At 47.0% G+C, this 13,825-nt stretch overlaps 1 protein-coding gene across 3 annotated transcripts in view; it reads right to left on the reverse strand.

The window, feature by feature from the left end:
* LOC126919889 (uncharacterized) overlaps positions 1–13,825 on the reverse strand; it is a 165,034-nt gene that overhangs the window by 42,676 nt on the left and 108,533 nt on the right. For all 3 annotated transcript variants that reach the window (XM_050729569.1, XM_050729588.1, XM_050729580.1), the window contains 6 exons: positions 10,206–10,577; positions 9,022–9,334; positions 7,772–8,014; positions 7,537–7,691; positions 6,589–7,458; positions 4,789–6,510 (listed from right to left, as the gene is read on the reverse strand). In XM_050729569.1, the coding sequence (XP_050585526.1) occupies positions 4,789–6,510; positions 6,589–7,458; positions 7,537–7,691; positions 7,772–8,014; positions 9,022–9,334; positions 10,206–10,577 (3,675 nt within the window). The remainder of the gene's footprint in view (positions 1–4,788; positions 6,511–6,588; positions 7,459–7,536; positions 7,692–7,771; positions 8,015–9,021; positions 9,335–10,205; positions 10,578–13,825) is intronic.

Raw genomic sequence — 13,825 nt, forward strand, 5'->3', positions numbered from 1 at the left:
ACGAGTCTCGCCACGCACGAAGGGAGGACGTTACGAGTTGTTGGAAGACTGCTCGAATGAGTGTGCTCGACTTTCCGACCGACGAAAGTACTTCTGCCGCAATCAGAACGCCGGCATCGTTCTCCTTTTAATTACCGTTGATAATTAGTAGACACTGCATCGTACTCTTGCGACACACGCATTTACATCTTCGCTACGGATAATCGTGTGAATAGTTAAACGATACTTTGAGGACGATAACTTCAAGCGACGAGAGTCAGCAATATATATTATGATGTATCATTTCTTACTTGTTGCTTCTTGTTAATATTATCAAACGAATTATTTTATGACTCATATCCGTAGAGATAAAGCGTTTAATTAAAAGTATATCGAACGATGCTTTCTCGCATTTCCCCACGCGAGATCGAGAACCGATAACTGTAACTACGCCCGATAAATATATATATTTTAGAGATAATCCATCGATTCCACAATCAAACTGGAGTTATTATTTCACAGCCCGCCGTCGCAAGAATGGCAAATAAAATTCTCTAGTTTCGAAATCGCTTATCGAGCGTTGAGTGGATCGGTAGAATAAACGAACAGATAAACATATAACAAATTTTTCCGCGATCGATTCGAACACGCTCTTTGACGTCAAACTATTTAATTGTAATCAAAATCGGAGTTTTAAGTATAAATATAATCGTGAAATAATAATTTACAATTTATCAATTATGAATTACGATTATATCGTGTAACCGTCGATGTCGCTACGCAAATATACACCTTGATAACGAGTGTCGTTCAGTATAACGTTACAATGTATCGTCTTATTCCTTTTTAGCAAAGATTTTTACATTTTAGTACTATCTCGTATTGAACTTGAAGTCATATTGAGTTTGTTCGAAGGAAAAATCTTTCCTTTCCTTTCAAAACTCTTCAATGCTTTCAAAGTCAATGTATTTTTAATAGTCATGTCAAAGTTTACAAGAAAGATCTATGTATGCTTTAAGAATTACGTCTTTGGAAGAAAGGTTAATCTAATTCCTTTGACGCGAGCACGTATTCGATTCGAAGCGTGGTGGCGATAAAACAAGAAAAATGGTCTCGACCAGCGATAATACGATATACCGTGGACTTCTTTTTCTTCCTTGGCTATAGCCTTATGCGGTGTCATCCGACGTAGTAAAGAGAGGAGATTCGACGACAAGTAACCGATGTTAAGCGATACTTGGCATACTCGTCGGTTACCCTGTCGAGGTCGCGGTCTTTCTTCCATGCAATCTCAGGTGCAGAATGGAACGAGTTTTGCTTGTGCAGCGGCGAGAAGAAAGGGACTAAGGTACGATTCAAGAGCGAAACGAAGAGAACTGGGGAAACGTGAAGACTCGGCTCAAATACCATGATGATAGTGACATCTAACCAGATGCTTTATTTAAGTTAGTAGCTTGAAGAATGAAATATTGCTTATTAAAACAGTGGAGGGCTAAAATGAGATCAGTCATGTATGTCAATCGTGTTCCACATCTGACGAGACGTCTCCAAGCGACTTTGTTCCCAAGAAATGCGTACAATTTAGATTGTGGAGCGTGGCTAACGAGCAAATTGGCGCCGTTAATAGTTAAGGTCGAATAATTTTGTTTCAAAGAGAAATGTCTGCGATAAACTTTGGTTCTTTCTTTAAATTCCGTGGACAGAATTTTTTAACAAGTATTTCAAGAATAGCTCGTGTTCAATAGAATCATTCAACTTTCCCTCTGGAAACGCTATTATTTTCTTAAATATATTTACGCTAAATGATATGTACATATTTATGGCCGTATCATTAATCTCTTCGAACATCGAACTCGTAACGGAAAGCGAAACTGCCAGCATAAAGAGTATCAGTAACTACGCTGCGGGTAGTCACGTAATCAAAACGGTGGAATAATTTTTAAACCAACATTCTTCGAATAACTATGACTTTACGATCGTTATTAAGAGAAACGTCGATCCATTCTAGGAATTGTTTAATCGTGGCAACTGACCCGGCAGACGTTTCCTGCGAAAATACATTTTTGCGCACTCGACCAGGCACGAGGCTGAAGCACAATCGCAATTACGCGATTAGATTACCGCCTCGAATGGAATCTGCGATCTGAATCAGCGCATTTTTCCCGTCAGTTTGATGCTGACCAGATGTTATCGAAGAAAAATAAATTCGCATGATTTCTTGAGTACCGGCGTGGAACGCGTCTACCGTTGTCTGCTATGAGAGTTAAGAGAAGATTCAAACATAGAACTGTATCGTGTTCTAACCCGCTACACACGGGGATCTTTCTTATTGGACGAGGCCGAATAGTCGACGAATTCTCACGCGTTCAATTCTTCTATCCGTGTGGTGGAACAGCAGTGCCACGGCGAGCATAATCGAGCACCGAAGAACAGTCAAACACGCCCGTAGTGCCACGCGGTAACCTTTTTTCTGACATTTCTGCCTCGTGGCTCGGTTTAGCCGAAAGGTTAAGCCTCCGCTTGAATACCCCGGACGAAAGAAAGAGGGAGAGGCGGCAGGCGAGAATAATCGGCAGCCACGTTAAATACCTGCCAACTTCATCGCATAGATCTCTCTGTCTTGTCTCTTCCCGTCGAAGGTCAAAACGAAGCGGAGCGTTTGCTTCCCGAACCGTGTCGCAGGGTCGGAATCTCGTCCGTCGCAGTCGACAACTCGACCATCACAGAAGCCAAGCTGGTCACCCAATCAGAGCGAGAACGAAACAAAAGAAAGGTGAAAAGACTTATCGCTCTGTGAGATCGAGCCTACATCCTGTGCCCTCCGTGGAACGAGTCCGACCGGTGAATCTCCACAACCGTGCAATTACTATTAATCCATCGTTAATTTTCTTCCATTTGGATGAAGTCGTTCGCGATCTCAGGTATAATCTCGTCGTTGCTTTCTGCAATTGGTCAGAGTGCGTCTCATGACCCAAAAAATCATGGACCGGTGAACAAAGAGGCGCTGGGTCACGGAGAACCTCCGCTTCCGTGAAACGCGCTACCACGATCCTCCGGATGGCAGGGCGCTTCGTGTGCGATCGACCTTGCCCGAGTTCTTGCTTTTCAAGAACGCAAAGACTCGCGTTGCAAGGAAGCCACTGACGACTTTTTTCTTGCAACCACGACTGGTCTGAACGAGGTTCGAGACAAGTTGTACCTTCTTCGTTTCGCGTTTTCTATCTTTGAGGTAACCGATCGCAATTAAGGTTCAATACCCCCCTGGTTCTTCTGAAGATTATAAGAGTTTCAAGCAACAACTTTGTCAAGGACGCGGCGGAAACAAAGAGAACCCGCGGCAGAGATGAAGCAGATAAAAAGCTGAAGGTTCGCGGGGGAATAACGATTTCAGAGTTTAATGGTGAATTTACGTGGACGTGACGATTAAAACCAGCGGGGATCGTGAACAGTTCCGAGGAGTCATTCGCTGGCAGCCAGCGACGATGTCGTTTAAGACTCTCACCGGACGCGATTCAGGGAAAGTCACACGCTCGTAAATCAACGCGGTAATGGGCACCGTTAGATTTGCAATGATAATCTCATGGTAATGCATACGATTCGGTCGAGCGGACGAACGAGAAAATAATTAACGAGCGAGCCAAGAGTTCGCCGAACTATCGGCATCGCTGGTGCTGATCCCCGGGGATTTACGAGTTCCTGGATTTAAACCGGCACAAAAACGAGCATCAAGGGATCTCGTCTGGCTTCGTAGCTTGATAATCCATCGGTAATTCTTGCTCAAGGCTCGTACGAGCCAGTAACGATTCTAGGATGTTCGGTCTGGGGAGTCCACGAGTTTCTTTCATACGAATATTGAGTACTTAAAGAGAAGCTGGTTCGCAAATTTTTTTACTTTTAGTTTTAATCTTCGAGAATTCATAATCGAATTCCAGTTTGAGGCTACGGCTTTACAGTGTTGTATCAATTGATTATAAAAAGCGGTACTGAAGCATTAATAAGGAGAACAAGTTGCAAATTGCTCGAACCGGCTAGTTCACGCAGATTATGTGTCATAAACTTGCAAATTATTAAACAAACATTACGTATTTTTATGAGAGGAATGATGATTAACGCTGATCCTCATGGAATTTCAGCAAAATTTTTTCGTGTTTCTTCTCAAGCCACAAATCAAAAGCAAGCGTTGTGTTTACGGTTCTCGGTGAAACGACGCCATCAAGGGATGTAGCTCGAACGTTTTCGCGACGCGGTGCGTCAATTTCACGAGTGATCTATCGATCTTCGAGGGTCGTTAATAAGCATCCCGTCAACAGCGTAGGGTAAGGTGTATTCGCGGTTGCCTCTAATTCAACTGATCGATCGCAGGATAAGGGGTCCGTACGATGGGACACTATACGTATAATGGACGATCCTGCGAGCGCCAAGCGGTGGCAGCAACCATTTACCATTCAATTACGCCGCAATTACAGGATCGTGTGCGTTCCGTGGCTCAAGCTCTTCGACGATCGCATACCGTGCGCCTTTTCTCGATAGACGTTTCGACCCTCTCTATGAAATCTTTAATTGACGACTGTAAAACGAACGACCCGCGAGATTCTCGAGATTACAAAACGCGACAAAAAGGTAATGATTCCTAATGCCCGTCGAAAAACGAGATAATGGTTCTTACGATATCTTCGATGCGAACCAACGATCTTCAGTCTTATTAACAGGCTGCTGCGTCGCTGATACATACCAGTACACGTAATGAAGAATAATTTAAGGGTCATACCAGAGAAATGACGAGGGTCATTAAAAAAGCATCAAACTTACCCCTGTAGCGCATGTGGAGGTGCCGGTCGAGGCGGAGGTGGCAACGATTTTCTGCCTGGAGTGTTCTGTCGCGGCGCCAGGGGTGGAGGAGGAGAACTAGGTGAACCAGTACCACCGTATCTATCCGTAGGACACTGAGGTTGAGGTTTTTGTTTCGGTGCGTCGATGTACTTAGGGGGCAGGGCGTAGTAATTCCTCTGTGTCACGTCTCCGTGACGTTGGTGATGGTTGGGCACGTATTTCGGGGGCTCGTGATATTTCTGAGGACTCGACTCCGACGGGAACATTTTGGAATTGGCCTCGTAGCCCGTCTTCACTGGACTACCAATTGCAAAACTGTGGTTTCCACCTTCTAGATATTTGGACGCGCACTTAGAATTCTCAGACACGGGCAGGTAGTTTGGTCTCGTTGCCTGATTAGATTGATTACTCGAGGCACTTTTATCGACGTTCTTAGGCACTTGCGGCTGAGGTCTCTGACCAGAAGAGGATTCCAGTCTCTGAGCCGAATCGTTCCTGAGTAAACCAGAAACATCGATTCGCGTTCCGTCCACTCGCATCGATTCTTGCCGAATGATTCTCGGTTCCACGGGTACTTGAGGAGCAGGTCTCTGGTTCCCAGAGTCGCTGTATCGCTGCGAGATGAGATCAGGTAGTTGCGCCGGTGGCCTGCTAGAGAAAGGCCGTTCCTCCGATATTCTCCTGGCTGGCGTTACTCTGCCATTCACCATTAATTTCTGTGTCGATGGGTATCTTAAACTCGACCGACCCGTAGCCACCATTCTATGTGTGGCGAATCCAGCTGAAACACCGTTCTCCAGCACCATCTCGGAGTCGACATGCTTCAATGCTATGGCAGGTCTAACGAATTGGTGTTGCTCCTGTTCCTGGGACACCGTCTTTACGGGCGAATTTGGGGAAGACTTTCCGGACTTCTCGTGATCTCTCTTGGAACCATGTTTCGACCTTCTCATCGAGTGTCTCTCTAATTTATGTCTGTCGCAAGATCTATCACGAATCTTTGTCTCCTCAGATTGATGGTGCGTGCTGCTAGGCTTGCGCTGGCTCTCAGTGAAACAATCTTCGCTGAGCTCTGGCGGCGGAGGTGGCAGTGGATCATCGCAATCGTGAACTTCGTTTTCAGTCACTGTAGGAGGAGATGGCGGTGGCAAATCGGGACTGGGTACACGGTCGTTGTAAACGTTTCTCAAGTGTGGTTTTTTGGGTGGCCTTTCTGGCACCCAATCGTCGATAGATATAGCTGGTCCTACTATCACAGGACCTAGCAAGTCCGTAGAGAGACTACCGCAGCTGTTGCTGTGCTGATGTTTAGGACTCGACAGTTCTCCATTACCTTGGTTCTGATTCCTGTTGCCATTTTCTCGCCAGGTGCCACTGGCGTAGTCGGAGGCGGAGCTCGCTCGTCTCGAGGAAGACGGTCTAGGACGAGGGGGTGGCTGAGGAGGGGGGCTTTGAGGCGCAGGAGCTATTCCTTGGGCTAGTTGCGGTTCTGATCTCCAGGATGCCTGGTGGTGTCTCTCGTAGAAGGAAAGCAATGCTTTCTTTTGTATAGCTTTTAACGTTGGGTCAGAGACCCTGTGGCGCTTTTCTGGATCCAGATAAGTGTAACGCATCTGTTGTTGTTGTTGTTGTTGCTTCTCCAGCTCGTTTATACGTTCCGCCACTGACATTTGTGGCTGCTGAGGCAGTGCCGGCACCATTCTGAAATAAAGAATACAAATTTAATAAACTTTTGATAAGGACAAGGGATCTCTGAGATATGTGGAATTATAACGACACCTTGAAGATTGCGTAGATTCCTGAGGCTGAGTAGTGCTAACAGGGTACAGCTTGCGTTGATTTCGTTCGCGGTCCAAGTACAACACACTCTCTGAATGGTGTCTTTGTGGAGTTTGAACTCTGGCACTGTGAGCGATCAACTGTTTGCTACACGGATGTCCGTTCGCTTGACTAACATCCGACATCGATCCATGTATAGGGTTCCAATTTTCGGGACTCTGAGGAGTCGCAGCACCGAGCTGCTGACGAATTGGACTCTGTGGCATCGGTTGAGCCAGTGAACCATACTTATCACCTTCGATCCTCACCGAATTGTCCCACTGAGATCCTGACTGCGATTTATCCACTAGAGATTCTTCGTCGATGTTCGACTCTTGCCACTTGCTCTCTCGAACGGTCGACGAAACGTCTGCTACGTTGGTCGATGTGTTGCAATGATTGATCACAGCCGGCAAGCTAGATCTACCCTGACTCTGTTTGTTGCGATCGTTCATCGAAACTTGCCACTTGTCTGGCCATTTTTCGCTGTGCCTGCCCTTTGTGGTTGGAGATAAACCGCTGGTGCTGACGTCGCTCATAGATCCTTGCCACTTGTCATGACAGCTGTTGTTAGGTTTCTGAGGCAAAATTCCACCGTTAACGCTGCTCACGTCCGACATCGATCCGTGATGCCACCGATCCGAAGCGCCCTGGCGAGCTGGCAATCCGCTGGACACGCTCACGTCCGACATCGATCCGTGCCATTTCAAAGTCTCGCTGCTCGAGGCGCTTCCGCTGGACGTCGTCACTACGCTATCTCTTCCTTCCCTTGATGTATCCTCCCAGGTGGAGGTTGGCCTCTGTGCCACTGCCTCGCTGTCTCTTCTCAACCTGCATGAGCAATTTGAGTTTAAATATTACATCACAAGATAAACGAACGATTATCGAATTAATTGTTCAGTATCGTACCTATCGAGGAAAGGAGTGTTCGTCGTAGAATCGACACTGGAAACGTAACTGTGATAACCTTCTGATTGTGCGTAGCTAGCTTGCTGAGAATGTTGCACCCTCGTGTATTCTTCAAGGCCCGCTTGTGTTAGGGTTGCTTCCCTGTAAATGTCCACCTACCAACCAAAGCAGAATCCAATTACTACATTAATCCATTGGCAAGAGAAAACGTTGAACGACCAAGGTTAAGCGTTACCTGGGACACCTGAGGATCCTGATAGCTTCTAACGTAGGCTTCCAAATCGGCATGGCTGAGGGTCTGAGCCGTTTGTTGCTCGCGTTCAGGAGGCGATGGCACCACATACTCCGCATCACCCAGAGCTTTGCCCTCGCGATCCACGCGAGGCCACAATCTTGATTCCTCTTCCACGGTGGTTCTATTACGCGACTCGAAAGTCTCCGCTGGGATCTTCTCGCAACGTTCCATCACCGTCTTCAGCTGCAACAGGAAAATCGTTGTTTTTCCTGAGTGGTATTCGAAACGTTTTCGTCCGTCCGCCTTCGCGTACACGAGTGTTGTACCGCGGGGCTGCGTAATCGATTGCGCAATCAGCACAGGCCGCGCATACATTTGCCTGAACCTCGGTGCGTAATTGAACTTAAGCTGTATTCAGTTTTTGCCATGCGAGCCGCTCTTCCCATCGAGTGTCAGCGTAATGCCTTTCGGTTTAAAATAAACCACCAGGCAACGAGCTAATTACCGAAGTGAGCAAAAAACGCGTCCAGCTAATAAGGAAGTTCTAAATTGAGCAAAAGGAAAGTCGAATGAATTACGGCGCATTAACGTTCCCCTGTACCTGGAAACGTTGGAATTCGTGTACAAGACGAGGATTCTTAAAAGTCTTGGGAGGAGACATGGGGCGCTGGTCGGGCGAAACAACGCTTCGCCTCGAAATCGTTGGCCTACTTTTCAGGAAGTCGCCGGTGCAACCACGCGGCGATTATGTCACCGTGAGAGAGAAAGGAGGGTGCGAGTGTGGGAGATTAATTATACGCGTCGTTTTAGGACGTAGCGATTTACCAAGGTTCCGACGTGCCCGTCGTTCCACCGATGTTTAACGCGACATGGTTCGACCAATTAAACTTCCTTCGGCCGAGGTTCTGCATGTGCCCGGACACACGTCGTCGCTGTCCTCTCGTGGAACATTTCGCGTGCAACCAGAAGCGCGCCGAAAATGGTACGATAAGCTCGGCCGGTGTCCGCTCGTGACTCGTTAACACCGAAAGTGCTTCACCTCCTTGCAAATGAGTTTTCAATTTCGTAACCGCCTGTGACGCGAAGGAATGCTTGCTGCACCGACACGTGTGCGAGTAAGTACACCGAATGAATCGGATCGTGAGATTTTATCGGCCTGCTGACGCATCGGATCGGGAAAAATTCCCACCGGCGGCGAATCGATCGAGATCTACGACGTGATACTGTGAATGGGCATAGAGATACGTTACCTGCTGCGTGAACGTAGGATTGGGCCTCTTCGTGTGCGGTCTGGTGTACTGGGCAGGCTTCTCCTTCGGGTAGTTGGTGTGATCGGTCCAAGACTTGGATCGATGTGATCCGCTGTGTCCTGAGCTGTGAACATCCTCGTCGGGGTGTCGCTCCGGCGCACTCGGCCACGACGGGTACTTCTCGTGGCCGGGGCCATAGCAGACGCCTTTGAGGCTCGACGCGTCTCGGACTGGCGGTGTTGGCGGTGGCGACGCTTCGTCTCTTTCATTGAGAGGGAGCGTGTAACTGTCGAATCCAAGACTCTCGCTATACCTGTTCGTGCAAACAAGGAAATACGTCCATTAATGGCACGCGCGTTGAATCGTGTTTGGTCACTAGTCAACATCTATGGAAACGTCGTGACGAATCGTACGCGTGGGAGCAATTATACGCGAACCGAGAGCGAATAGTCGGTGATTAGCGCTCGCATTGCGCGATGAATCACCTGCGAGACGCTCGACAATCCCGGTAGCTGACCACGGATCTTTTCTCTCCTCGTCGGCGATGTCATTGAACCACTTTATTAGCAGGATGTGTGGCCGCCGCGTAATTTATGGAATGACGAACAAGTTCAACGTAACTGGAAACGTGTATAATCAGGCTATAATTGCGACGTCGTGCGTGGACCCCGTCTTCCTAACGACGAGATACCACGCTGCTCGCAACACTACGTTTGACCTATCGCGAAATCTAAGTGTGCCGAGACTAATACAGAGAACGTCTAATTGGCTGCCAAACGGTATCTCTTATCTTGCCTGCAAAAAGCTGCTCGATAAAAGAGTGCGCGAGCTAACCGTGGAAACTCGTTCCCCGATACAGATGGGGCAAAATAATTCATTTCGATGCAACCGGCGGATCGATTCCTCAATGAATTCTCGAACGAAGAAGAGAAACAGGATTTGAATGACTGGAAACATATTTTCTTTAGAAAATCGATAGAAATCGGCATGCAACGATTTTACGTTCGGAAGTTCAATGATTCTAAATATAAAAAATTAAAAAGATCGAAGATTTAAGAACGCGAGTTGCGTCAATTCAGATGTAACATCGCGTGAAAGATAAATGTCTCGAAAAGCAAAAGGCAATAAGAATGACTGACAGCAGAGATGACATGACTAACAAAAGTCGATCGAAGGTCACGTACCCGCTGTCGTTCTTGTAGCCCGCAGTATTCTTCTTGTAAGTTTCGTTGTAACCGGCAACTGTGGCTTTCTTCGCAGCGTTGGTAGCCTCGTGCTCGTTTTCCGTGGACCTCCTACCGTCGTTTCTACGCCGATAGTACTCGTTAGGAGGCACCGTCCGAGACGGACTCTGCTTAAGGCCATAGCCTTCCTGAGGATACGACGAGGTACTCTTGAAATTGGCAGTCTCGCTGCCATGGCCGTGACTCGCGTACTTGTAGGAGCCTGGAGGACAGGAAGGTGGGCCCGGGGCCTCATCCTGGACTCGATATCCTGGCGGCGACGGCTGCAATTCCGTCATCGTGTAACCAACGTCCCCGCCATCCGGGATACACCTATGCAAACCAGTAAAAATAGGTTCATTAGTTTGCGTTTTTATCGTCGTGTCGATGTTTTATAAAGGATAGATAAAAGTAATTGAATTATTAACTGAGTTATTAGAACTTAGATTTTCGGTTTTACATAGCATAACCGATCTGTCAATTGAAACATCCAGGCCAGACAATTTCCTCTTTAACATCCAAGCGTTCTCCCCTACGTGATAATCGTCAATGTCATTCAGTGATCCACTTTGATAATTGTATCTTCCTCTCGAGGTTTTTATTAGTTTTGTACGATAGCCATTACGATAAGTTTATCCGAATTCTTTCTCCACCTCACCAATTTCTTTCGCGCATCTTAACTCGTACGGAAGTAAGATCCAGTTTTCAGAGTCCCCGGTTCTCCGCATTTCTTACACCATCGTCTTTTACACTACAGAAGCAACTCCTCACATTCCGAGGATCTTACGTTCCGTGGATTAACATTACTTCCGACCAATAAATTCGACTGTCCCGAGGCAATTTACCGGAATATGCAAAAACTTGTAACATTCTCACGCGTCCTTTTTCACCGACGAACGCGTACACTTTTTACCGCTTTATGGAGGAAATAAACCGAGCAGACAGCCTTCTAATTGAATGGTCGGAAGGTTAATTAAGACAGTAGTTGAACGATCCTGACGGTGTACCGCGAAACGGTACCAATTTAAATTAAAATCGTTAATCAGGAACGCAGCCACAGAGCCGACGCGGAACGGTTCGCGATTAGTCTCGGTTTTACGGATATCACCGTTGATCGACCACGGTCACGCGTAAATTACAACATACCGTAGCTTTCACTCGGTGCACGCGCACCGTATATATAGATTCCTGGGAATCTAGATCCCCAGAGATCTATCGGATCGCGACTCGATCACGCACCTTTTACGACTGCCACCACCGTACACACTAATCAATTTGTTCACGCGCGGAAAGTACATTGTTTAAGTGCAAACTCGACGAATCGGGCGCTATAGGCGTGTCCGCGATAAAATCCAACGAGCTCGCTTTAACCTTTCGCTCGCGATCACGAGGAACGAGGCGCGATGAGTCGCGCCAATGCCGCTTTATCGAGACTATCGAGCGTCGTTCTTGACTTATATGTGCCGTGTAGTAAGGTCTGTGGATGAGAAAGGTGTGCCTCGGTAGCGCCTTGCTAATGAGGATGAATGGACCATGATCTAGACATGAATTAAGGGAGATTCGAAATTGGCGCTGGAATTATGTAGTAGCTTTCAGTTTTACGGTAATCGTATTTTATCTTTGTTAATAGGCCCATAAACTTCTGTTTCTAGTACCACTTAGAACATCGATCTTCTTATATTAGAACAGAAAAGTAGGTTGGACATATCGTGCATGATATGACAAATGCTTTATTACGAGCATGGGTAAACGTTGCTCTCGACTAAACACCTACATTCTACATTAACTCTTTAATCAAAAGAAGTCGGATGAACTTTGGCATGCTCTCAAAGCCGCATTACAAAGGATGACTCGGTTGCTCCTGACACGCTCGTGGCTCAAAGAAGTCGAATAAAGGATTGCTTTCATTTGTCGCTGATGAAAAATTGCTACCCACGCGTGGCCTCCGCGAGACGGTTTCGTTGGAACGGGAACGCGTCATATTGACCGTCATCCGGCAGTGAGATGTGGGTCAGCCGAATGCTCCCGAAGATCTGCGGCTGGCCGAACAATCGGCCGTGTATCATCAGTTATCACGACGTATCCTGCGATCGCTGCGTGATACGAATAAGGCGTTCTAGATTCTTCCACGTTAACCCGGGAACCGCTCGCGTCCGAGCACACAATCGTTGTCGTTGTATGCCCCGCGCGATCAAGATCGATGACGTTGGCGGAAGGCATCCACCGCCGTTCCTCTGCCGTATTCTCTTAAACGCTTAAACGTTTCTATGGACACAGTCCGTTGATCCTGTCCCCAACGGCTGGACATACGAATGAAAACGTGAGAAGCGGACAAGGAATTCGCCCGGTAAATCCTCGACGCCTCCATGACCATGTATATTTATGTCTATGCGCGCGTGAAACCGGTACATCAGCGAGGTCAGCGATATAGAAGAGAAGGAAGATGGAAGAAATCATCTGGTCCACGATGCAACTCAACCCACCGCGATTTTTCCTCCAGGCGTTCCTCGATCGTGGCGGATGATCCTCGATCTCGAGCTCCACTTACCAGTTCGCTGGATCCACGCGTTCTCAAGCGGCCTGCACGCATTCCGCCGGTTCAACGGGTTGCAAAATGCGGCGGAACGATTTTGTAACGAGCGAAAGTATGCGGCTGGTGTACCGCAATGCATAGCAATACGTAAAAACTAATAATAAGAGATCGTTTCGAGTGCCTCGATCTACGCCTGCCGTTAACGAAAAGTAAGTAGAGCGACTTAATAAATGGATTGAACGCGAATTGACAAGTCGTAATAAGCTAATCATATTTAATAACCACGACGGCTGGATGACGATAGACAACGAGCCGCAGAGACACGAATTCGACAAAACGTAGCGGCCGAGAATCGTAAACAGCTCCGAGCAACCGCGTTTAAAGCTAATAAATTGAATATAAAAGCCCGCTATCAGGTCTCGTATACACCAGGAACTCACGATCTTTAGCGTGCGTTAAATTGAATTCGTTATGGTGGGCGTGTCGGCGCTGTAGTTTCACGTAATAAGAAACGAGCCTGAATAGACGCACATGACAGAATTATGATCCTTTGGGATTCGAAATGCCTGTCGTTTCGTACAAATATACTGCGAATTCCTATATTTCAACGATTCTGCGTTTTCTACGTAATCTTGTTTTTCTTTGTTCCAACGATTCTGCGTTTTCTACATAATCTTGGTTTTTCTTTGTTCCAAAGATTCGTGGACTAGGTAGGTCAGTTTAGCGAATTAACGTGCTACTCGTGCATCATTTTTCCCTCACGCAAATTGTCTCGCGGAACGCAAACTGGTAGAAACGAGTCCAATTACGATGGTTCCTTTGTACTCGCGAGTGAGTTGCATCGCGTCTGACAACAAAATATCCGCTCTTCTGCACCGGTTCTTAGTAATAGTTTAATAATAGTAGCTGTAATCATATCCTACCGGATTCCTTGGGCGAACACGCAACCCTGTTCCGGAACGTGTAATTTTCCCTGTCGGAACCGTCAAAACTTTAAGCAGGAGAACGCGCCAAATAGAGAACATTAGAAAAATCAGGCCAGTAGCGC

This window comes from Bombus affinis, chromosome 1, assembly GCF_024516045.1.
Source record: "Bombus affinis isolate iyBomAffi1 chromosome 1, iyBomAffi1.2, whole genome shotgun sequence".
NCBI classification, from domain to species: Eukaryota; Metazoa; Arthropoda; class Insecta; order Hymenoptera; family Apidae; genus Bombus; species Bombus affinis.